Source organism: Medicago sativa, chromosome 5, assembly GCF_051527215.1.
Source record: "Medicago sativa cultivar Bolivia chromosome 5, Bolivia_mono, whole genome shotgun sequence".
NCBI lineage: Eukaryota > Viridiplantae > Streptophyta > Magnoliopsida > Fabales > Fabaceae > Medicago > Medicago sativa.
This window is the reverse complement of record NC_140753.1, coordinates 1,141,265-1,151,790: the sequence shown is the minus strand read 5'-3', so window position 1 is coordinate 1,151,790 and position 10,526 is coordinate 1,141,265. Positions and strand designations below refer to the sequence as shown.

General features: G+C 35.9%; 1 protein-coding gene across 1 annotated transcript; it reads left to right on the top strand.

Moving 5' to 3' along the window:
• The first annotated feature begins 1,415 nt into the window (after positions 1–1,415).
• On the top strand, positions 1,416–6,277 carry LOC146918918 (uncharacterized). The gene is made up of 4 exons (XM_085710562.1): positions 1,416–1,488; positions 2,564–4,000; positions 5,064–5,791; positions 5,876–6,277. Exons 1-4 carry the CDS (start codon positions 1,416–1,418, stop codon positions 6,275–6,277), a joined length of 2,640 nt encoding a protein of 879 aa, XP_085566688.1.
• The last annotated feature ends 4,249 nt before the right edge of the window (positions 6,278–10,526 follow it).

Here is a 10,526-nt window from a genome sequence, read left to right as displayed (position 1 = left end):
GGAAAACCAACCATAAGTTTTTGGACTAACTAGAGATTAGTTATGCTAAGTTTTCTTAAAATTTTCTGAAGACCCACCTGAACTATTTTTATCATAACTCAAAATCCACAAATCTTTTCCACTCCAAACCAAGGCCATTATAAAGCTAACTTAATTATCTACAACTTTCATGTTTACACCGAAAGCTAATTCAACACAGAAACGGGTGAAAATCAGTGAACAATCAAGGAAAAAGTTTGCAGAAAACGTGTCACGATTTTGGAAAACGTGCCACGTTTTTACGACCAGAAAAACCCAACTTTCGACATTTTAAAATCGTGCCAAGATGCCCAAAACGTGCCACGTTTTTGACAGTACCAGGTCAAAAAAACAGCTTTTCAAAAGTGCGATTTCAACATAGTTTCACCCAAAAATCCCATCTTTGATCCCTTAATCACCCAAATTGTCTTAGAAACATGTTTACAGGTTTAGTATACAACATAAGGAACAAAACAACATATAATTATGCAATTCAACAACAAGTTTCATCATAATTCATCATCTATCATAACTTCTCAAACCCTAGAAACCAAGAACAACAAATTCATCAATTTTCAAATTATATATCACGATTATTGAAAGGAATCCCACCCTTACCTTAATTCAGCAAAAATGAACGAATAGCTACAGCAACAGATTCCTTCCTAGCTCTCTCTTGGTTCTTCTCCTCTTCCTCTCCAAAACCAGTTGTTTCTCAATTGTACGTGAAAATGTTTCTGTTCTCACTTTTCTTTCTTTTACTCTCAAAAATATAACTCTTTCCTTTTCTCACTTAACTCCCTTAATTTCTATTAATTTCTACTTAATTCCCCTTAAACCAAAATAAATACTATTTCTACCTATTTCTATTTCTCCTATTATTTCCACAAATAATAAGACAATATTCATTCAAATAAAACACAACTCTATAAATCATATAATAAAATAGCATCACACCATATATCACATAAAATCACCCAAAACACATATTTCACATAAAATCATCTATTTAACAAATAAATTCATATAAAAATACTCACACATCTACTAAAAATAATTAAATAAAAATGGGGCGTTACATTCTCCCCTAACCCTTTCTTCATCCCTTCGTTCTCCCTAATTCAACCTCCAGCCACCCCTAACTCAGCCACCAGCCACCGATTTGTCCTCCCTAACCCTGTGAGCAGCCGGTGTTTCTTCCCTAACCCTTTCTTCAACCCATCGGTCTCCCTAACCCAGCCACCAGTCTCCTCATAAACCAGCAATCAGCCACCGCACTGTCCTCCCTTACCCTGTGAACATCCGCTGCATTCACCCTAACCCAGCCACCGCCCACTCACTGTCCACTGCTCCACAGATCCACCGATCCCCTTTCGCCACCGTACCATCACAACACCATGACATCCTACCAATTCGCCACCCCCTGGGAATGTCTTCTTGAACCAGAACCTGATGACATGCTGTCATTACGTAATTTTTAGGACTTATTGTGACATTTTGATAGAGTTCTCATGCAATTTATACTGTTCTGGAGTGCAAAAAGCTTAAATATTGAAGTCTGTTTGAAGGAAATCGCGCCACGCCAATTTCAAGCCGTGCTGCGATTTTTGAAGCAAAATTACATCCTCCCTGTTTGAGGGAAATCGCGGCACGCCTATATACATGGCGCGGCGCGATTTTGACGGGTCAGGCCCATGACTTCTATAAATACTGCACTCAATCTGAAGAACAAGGGTTACGATTTTGGAGAGCAAAGTGCGATTTTGAGACATCGGAGACGGCTAGAAGGGCGATTTCTTCATCCTTTTACCAATTCATGTATGTTTTAATTATTTCATTGATTATGCTATTTGTAAACTCGATTATGAGTAGCTAAATCTCTTAGAGATTAGATCCGAGATGAATCTTTGTAACCCTAATTGACACATGTTGCTGTGAAACTCTATTTTGTTTATGAATTCAATTATAGTTTATTCAATTCAATTGTTCTTAATGCTTTTTATATCTTGATCACATATAACTTGATTTCGTGAGAATGAATGACCACTGACCATGGCTTTCAACTTAGACCTAATTGAATTGTTCTAATAAACAGGGTTAGTCTAGGAATAGATAATCGTTTGTTAGTGATAATAGGTTAACGTTCGGTAAAACCTTCAAGAATTATTAGACCACCTAAGGAATTAGGGGCTGTAGTTTAAGAAGAGGGTCCTAACTCAAGGGATTGATTAGGGCTATTTTGTTAATCATCGTAAATTAGAAAAGGATTCATAACAAATAGGTGCAGTAGACCAATTAGGGGAACTTAGAGGATTCGACGGATCTGATCTCATCTTTCTCTCATATTTTCTTAATCAAATCTAGTTTCTTTTATTTGATTTCATAAAATCAAACCAAATCTTCTGCCTAGTGGCAAACTAAAAATAAACTTTACACATCCTAATTATATAACGAAATTGAATTATTGAAGTTAAAAACAGTCCTCGTGGGATCGATATTTTTACTACTTCGATAGTATTTGGTGCACTTGCCAAACGCCTATCAGAACCCTCTAAGTTTGAATCCAAATCCATCCCTAAATCCACACCCAAAGCTCAAAAAACTTTTGCCCAAGCCCTTAACAATGCTTGTGACACCCCCCTAAGCCAACTTCCAAAACCCACCCTCAAAGGAAACGAATTCTCAATACGTATTCCAGAAGAAGAGTACCTTTTGGGTATTGAAACTTGCAAAAATAATCTCCACGCACGAATCATTTGGCCAAAAGGGGCCACACCTTTAACTGTTCTGGCTCTTAAAGAGAAGTTGCGCCCCATCTGGATAAACCTTGGTCCTTGGGGTATACAATTTATTGGCAAAGGGTACTATGAATTTGCTTTCTCTTCTATCGAATACGCTCGCAGTGTGAGATCAGTTGGTACGTGGGTATTAAACCCGAGTCTGTTGAAACTGTTTACTTGGACGAAGGACTTCAGTCCCAGCCGTCAAAACAACACCTTTGCTCAAGTATGGGTTCACATTTATGGACTTTCACAGGAATATTGGCGAAAGAAAATTTTGTGTGCTATTGCAAGTGGTGTTGGTAACCCCATTAGTATTGATTCTGCTGTAAGTAAGCCTATTCATGAAAGAACCTTTGGTCATTATGCTAGGGTGTTGGTGGACATGGATTTGTCTAAGGAAATTAGATATAAGCTTTTGGTTGAAAGAAGGGGATTTGCCTTTTTCGTTGACTTAGATTATGAGAATCTTCCCCATTTTTGTGAGTACTGTAAGAATGTGGGACATCATGTGAATGAATGTAGAAAAGTCAAGCCAGCAGAGGTTGATAAAGGTGCAAATGATAAGAATCTGAACAATGCCAATGGGAAGAAACCTATGCAAGAGTTTATGCAGGTGAATGACAAAAGGGGTAATAATAATAAGTCACCTATTTTAGTAGATTTACAAGTACCAAGATCAAATGCTCAGAGTGAACCAGTGGAAGTAGAAAAAAATGGTACTCATCAAAAGGAACACACTCAAAGCTCTCGGAATTCTAAGGGAGATATAGATATTGAATTGCAGCCGAATCTGAACAATGAAGCTGAACAAGATGCATTGCTTCAGGTAGTAGAACATGGTGCTTCGAAGAACTTTGCTCCATCACAATCTGATAAGGATAGTGTTAGCTCACATGCCTCGGAGTTTGTTGAGGCTACACAACAGCTTACAGATGGGGAAAGTCAGGATTCTAGTCAGAAAATTCCTACTCCAATCAGAATCCAGCAGGACATGAATTTTCTTAAAGAGTCTTGGGCAAATTTAGCAGAAGATGAAGTAGAAGACCAATTTCAGGATATGGAGATAGCACAAAATCTTGATTTGGAGAAACAAATAGATGAGCAGATAGCATTTGAAGATCATGCCAATTTACAAGCTTCAGGCTTCAAGTTAGTCACTCATAGGAAGAGGTCACAAAGTAAATCTTCTTCTTCTTCAGGTAAGAAATCTTATGCAACCAGATCAAAGGGTGTTCCCATTAAACCTTTTAGATGAAGTGCCTCTATTGGAATATTAGGGGAATTGCTAACTCCCCAACAAGGTTAGCTTTGCAAAGAATTTTATTACAACAAAAACCTGACTTTTTGCTTATTGCTGAACCTATGATGAATCTTGACCACTTCCCTCTATCTTGGTTATTTAGACTAGGATTTAAGCTTTTTGCACAAAACAATAGACCCACACACCTCCCTAATCTTTGGTGTTTCTGTTCTTTACATCTGAATCCTGTCATACTAGAAATCACAAGTCAATCAGTTTCCTTCACCATTACAGATAATAATATTAGTTATGGTTTATCTGCTGTTTATGCCTCTAACAATTATATTACTAGAAGAACCTTATGGCACAATCTTTCCCAACTTCATCTAAACCACCAAATTCCCTGGTGCATTTTGGGTGATTTTAACACAATATTAGGAGCACATGAGCCTCAGGCTCATGTACATCATCGTATTCAAGCTGGGTGGTTGAAATGGAGAAGAGCCTCAGGTGTTTTGTGCGATAAGAAAGTACCACTTAAGCTGAAAGGAAAGTTCTATCGGACAGCAGTCAGACCGGCAATGTTGTATGGTACGGAGTGTTGGGCGGTTAAGAGCCAACACGAGAGTAAAGTAAGCGTAGCGGAGATGAGGATGTTGCGTTGGATGAGTGGTAAGACTAGACATGATAGGATTAGGAATGACATCATTAGAGAGAGAGTGGGGGTAGCACCTATAGTAGAAAAGTTGGTAGAAAATAGGCTTAGATGGTTTGGACATGTAGAGAGAAGACCCGTAGACGCCGTGGTAAGAAGAGTAGATCAAATGGAGGAGAGTCAGGTTAAAAGAGGTAGAGGAAGACCTAAGAAAACTATTAGAGAAACCATTAGAAAAGATTTAGAGGTCAATGAGTTGGATCCAAATATGGGCTTTGATAGAACATTATGGCGGCATTTGATCCATGTAGCCGACCCCACTTAGTGGGATAAGGCGTTGTTGTTGTTGTTGTTGTTGTTGTATTAGGAGCACATGAGCATAGAGGTGCTCACAGTCCTGCTAGAGTTCCTATGGAAGACTTTGTTAACTGGTCTGAAACAAATCATCTCATACATCTCCCTACAAGGGGCTCTCTTTTTACTTGGTCCAATAGAAGGGGAGGTAATGCTTTCACTGAGAGAAGGCTTGATAGGTCAATTTGTAATCAAAGTTGGTTAGATATGTGCTCTTCTTTATCTTCCTCAACTTTGTTGAGACATCCATCTGATCACTCTCCTTTGCTTCTTGATTTTAATCTCACAACTTCAAGATTTGGTTCTCAATTTAAATTCTTAAAGATGTGGGCCATGCATGATGACTGTATTAACTTGGTTCAAAATTCTTGGAACAAATCTTTTTTTGGTAGCCCTATGTATATTCTCTCTCAAAAACTGAAACATCTCAAAAACAACTTAAAAGAGTGGTACAAGAATGTGTTTGGGAACATTCATGAACATGTGAATATTGCTGAGCAAGAAGTGCATCATATTCAAGCTCAGATTGATGTTCTTGGTCTTACAAACTCCCTCCTCCACCAACAAAAACTTGCTCACATAAACCTTGATAAAGCTTTAGATAAACAAGAAGCCTATTGGAAAGAAAGGTCAAAAACAAATTGGCATTTAAATGGGGATAGAAACACTTCATATTTCCATAGAATCGCCAAAATAAAAGCCAAGACCAACCTCATTTCTACCATAAGAAATGGTGATACAGTGCTGACTGACCCAGAGCAAATTTGTGAACATATTTCCAGTTATTATAAAAATTTGTTTTCTACTAACTTTTTTGTTTTGCAGGATAACACTCTAGTGGAAGATGTCATTCCAGTTTTGGTGGATGAGCATACTAATTCTCTTTTAACCTTGATCCCCTCTGTTGAAGAAATTAAGAATGCAGTTTTTGCTCTCAATGGTGATAGTGCTCCTGGCCCTGATGGTTTTGGAGGTTTCTTCTTTCACACATATTGGTCCATAGTGAAGCAGGATGTTATCAATGCTGTCCAATATTTTTTCGTCAACAACTGGCTTTCCCCTAATTTCAATTCTAATGATATTGTTTTGATCCCCAAAACCCCTGAAGCAGATTCTGTTGAGCAATATAGGCCTATTGCTCTTGCTAACTTCAAGTTTAAGATTATTACAAAGGTTCTAGCAGAGAGGCTGGCGACGTTGATGCCAAGGTTAATCTCTAATCAGTAGAAAGGCTTCATTCAAGGTAGGCAAATCAAGGAATGCATATGTTTGACCTCTGAAGCTATTAATTCTCTCCACAATAAATCTTTTGGTGGCAATTTAGCAATGAAAATTGATATAGCAAAGGCTTTCGATACTATTGAATGGTCATTTCTTTTGAGAGTGTTAAAAGCTTTTGGGTTTAATGATAAATTCTGTAAATGGATTGAGACTATTTTGAATTCAGCTCATCTCTCTATCTCTATCAATGGAAAGCTCCATGATTTTTTCAGTTGTAAAAGGGGAGTCAGACAAGGAGATCCTCTCTCCCCTCTTCTTTTTTGCCTTGCAGAAGATGTCCTTAGTAGAGGAATATCTAAGTTGGTAGAAGATGGTAAATTGGAGCTTGTTAGAGGTCCTAGAAATACTTTGCTTCCTTCTCATGTTCTTTATGCAGATGATATCATGGTTTTTTGTAATGGAAAAGCTTCTGGTCTTCAAGCTCTTCAAGATCTTTTCAAGGATTATGCTTTATCTTCAGGTCAGATGATTAGTTCCAACAAATCAACAATATATTCAGGCTCCATTTCCCCTGCTAGAGTTTTCAATATCGCTAACATGCTTGGTTTTAGAATTGGCTCCCACCCTTTCACTTACTTGGGGGCTCCAATTTTCAAAGGAAAGCCTAAAAAGATCCACTTCCAACCTATAGCCGACAAAGTAAAGCTAAAACTGTCAGCTTGGAATGCCTATCTTCTTTCTATGGCAGGAAGAGTCCAATTAGTTAAATCAGTCATTTAGGGCATGCTCATTCATACAATCTCAATTTATGCTTAGCCTGTATCCCTTCTCAAAGACTTAGAGAAATGCATCAGGAACTTTATTTGGAGTGGAGACATTGAAAAAAGAAAGCTCGTGACTGTTTCTTGGAAGAAGGTTTGCAGACCTTTTGATGAGGGGGTCTGGGTCTTAGATGTCTTGTTCATCTCAATGAAGCTAGTAACCTTAGAATGTGTTGGGAGTTGTTGACTTCAGATAAGGAATGGGCCAACTTTCTTAGAGCTAGAATTTCGAAGAATGGTAAGTTTATTTCTTACCATATATATTCCTCTTTGTGGAGTAGTATGAAGTCTGAACTCTCTATTTCTAGTGCTAATTCCACTTGGTTAATTGGTGATGGAACTTTTGTTAATTTTTGGAATGATTCTTGGTGTGGGGAACCTTTATCCCATCAACTTCATCTTAATCCGCATATCTCTGGTCACCTTTCTGCCAAGGTTTGTGATTTCATCCGTAATGGTCAATGGGAGGTTCCACAGTTTCTGCTAGCTTACTTTCCCACTTTGGCTAATCTTGTGTCTCAAGTAACTCTTCCAATGCATCCGACTTCTGATAGATGGATATGGAAACACTCTAATAATGGTGAATTATCTCTTAAAGAAGCTTATGTGTTCAAAGCCTATCATTCTCAGAAGGTTGAGTGGTCAAAAGCTATTTGGTCTTCTGACATTCCTCCCTCTAAATCTTTGGTAGCTTGGAGATTTATGCATGGAAAGACTCCCACCGATGATCAACTTGCTTTGAGGGGAGTGTCTTTAGCCTCTATGTGTAGTTGTTGCTATAAGGCTCATGAAACTGCCACCCATCTTTTCTTTCATTGCAGTTTTGTCGTTAATTTATGGAGTTGGCTAGCTTCTGTTCTCAATAGGAGGCTTCAATTCAACACTTTTGAGGATGTTTGGCATTTGACGAATGGAAGATGGTCCCCACAGTGCAAAGTTGTTATTCAAGCCATTCTTGTCAATATCTTTCATGTTATTTGGTTTGTGAGGAATCAATCAAGATTCTCAAAGAAGAAAATTCACTGGAGAGTTGCTATTAATTTGATTGTTGCTAATGTTTCTTTGTCTGGTAACAATACAAGCAAAGCTGCTTGTAATTCTATAACTGAGTTTAGTATTCTTAAAACTTTTAATATTGCTATTCATCCACCTAAGGCCCCAAAGATCATTGAAGTCTTATGGCATCCACCTATTTTTGACTGGATTAAATGTAACACAGATGGTGCAGCCGGTGGTATTCCATCGAAGGCTGCGTGTGGTGGTATCTTCAGAAACAACGAAGCTGAATGTATAGGTTGTTTTGCTCAAAACTTGGGTTTAGGATCCTCTTTATTTACTGAATTATCAGGAGCCATGCAGGCTATTGAGATTGCTCATAGTAAAGGCTGGTTTAACTTTTGGTTAGAGACTGATTCTATGTTAGTCCTGCTGGCCTTCAAATCTATCTCTTTAGTTCCCTGGAGAATCAGAACTAGATGGGAGAATTGTCTTTCTCTATCAAGGCAGATGAACTTTTTGGTCACTCATATTTTTAGGGAAGGTAATTGTTGTGCTGATAGATTAGCAAATATTGGTATGTCGTGTAATTCTATTTTATGGATGAATGAGATTCACTTACAAGTTAGAGCTGATTACATTAGGGATAGGTTAGGCTTACCCTGTTACAGGTTTGTAAATGGTTGAAAGGTTAAGGCTTTATGTCCCCCCTTCTTTTTGGTTTCTTTTTTTTTTTAATATATAGTTGATGCTTTTTGCATCAACAACCTTATATAAAAAAAAAAAGTCACAACGTCTCATAAATTTCTCTTAAATCATATAAATCACACTAATCATATAAATATATTCTAAAACTCATTAAAATAATTAAATAATCGAAACGGGCGTTACATGGGTCCCATATAGATTTAGTCGGTCTCATGTGAATTTTAATCAATCAAAGAAAGTGTGCTGGAAAGTGTGTGTTAAAATGTGTGATGCTAGCATTTCTCATAAATTTATGTCAAATATGTATAACTATTATTAAATTAAAAAAAATTACTTTTTATTTTTAGATATATTTAATAATAACTTTTTATATTTGAAAATAAATTTAGATATATTTTAAGCATGAAAAAGTATTATTAAAATAATAAATTTATGTCAAATCTGTATAATTATAATTAAATTTATGTTTAGATATATTTAATAATAACTTGTTATATTGGAAAATGAATTTGTAGTGTTTATGTGATACTAAATTGATAGAGATAATGTATTTTAATATAAGAAATGTTAGGGACATTTTCTTTTCAAGACTTTTTTAAACATTCATTCTCTTATTGGATGAAATCATTATATGACTCATTACTTTGAGTGGAACCAATTTTTAAAGTATGAGATTCGCCATAATTTAAACCAATAAAAAAGTGAACACTCATCCTCATCCAGATATACTTTGAGTAACCTCTTAAAGAAGTAAAATGCCAAAAATGATCTCATATGAAACCTGAACTTACTGTAACAAATCCGAGCCAATCTGAGAGAGAAAGGACCAAACTCTGCAAAATAAAAATAAAAAAATTCACACCTAACAAACAATTAATCTTATATTTAGATGGTTTAATATTCAGGGACATACACTTTTTATAAATGGTCTTGTGATTAATGATGAGTGGAGTATAAATTAAGTTATTTTATTTTTCAGTTTTTTCCTCGGATTTTTTGAAAGTTTCCAATACACGAGAGAGTAAGGATTGAATTACAAACCAGAGAAAATTGTTTTAAGTATTCTCGTATGGGTTAATTATGTTTCTAGTCCCTATAAAATAGCGACCTTGTGAGTTTAGTCCTTACTTAATTTTAATAGCATTTTTAGTCCCTAATTTTGTTTTTCTGCACTGAGTATTAGTCCCTACTCAATTCAAATTTGTTTAATTTATGCTTAAACTCTTAAATTTTTGAACAATTTTTTGCAGACATGTTTAGAACATTACTAAAAGTTCTTCCGCAAAAAATTATCGCAAAATTTGATTTCTACATCCAGATTTTATTAATTTTTATCTTTAACTTTTGTCGTTTTAAAAAATTCATATTTAATTCATTTCATGTCAGAAAATTCTAAATTTTAGTAAACGAACCTTTCATAGTGTTCTAATCTTGTCTTAAAAAAATCATTCAAAAATTTAAGAGTTTAATGATAATTAATCAAACTTTGTTTTAGCAGGGACTAAAATTATAAGTAAATTTTTTTTTATAGGGACTAAAAATGCTATTAAAATTAAGTAAGGACTAAATTTACAAGGTCGCTATTTTATAGGGACTAGAAACATAATTAACCCTCCTGGTATACAAAGTTTTTTGAAAACCTTGTGAATAGTTTACTTGTGAATATCCATTAAAATATCTGTCTCATGTCAGTAAAAGATTTTATCCGCAAGTGTGGATTCTTTTTATCA

Coding starts and splice junctions, on each gene's coding strand:
- LOC146918918 (XM_085710562.1), top strand. CDS start 1,416: ATGACATCCTACCAATTCGCCACCCCCTGGGAATGTCTTCTTGAACCA. Junction 1,489..2,563: donor TGATGACATGCTGTCATTAC/GTAATTTTTAGG, acceptor AACGCCTATCAG/AACCCTCTAAGTTTGAATCC. Junction 4,001..5,063: donor TAAATCTTCTTCTTCTTCAG/GTAAGAAATCTT, acceptor TTGTTGTATTAG/GAGCACATGAGCATAGAGGT.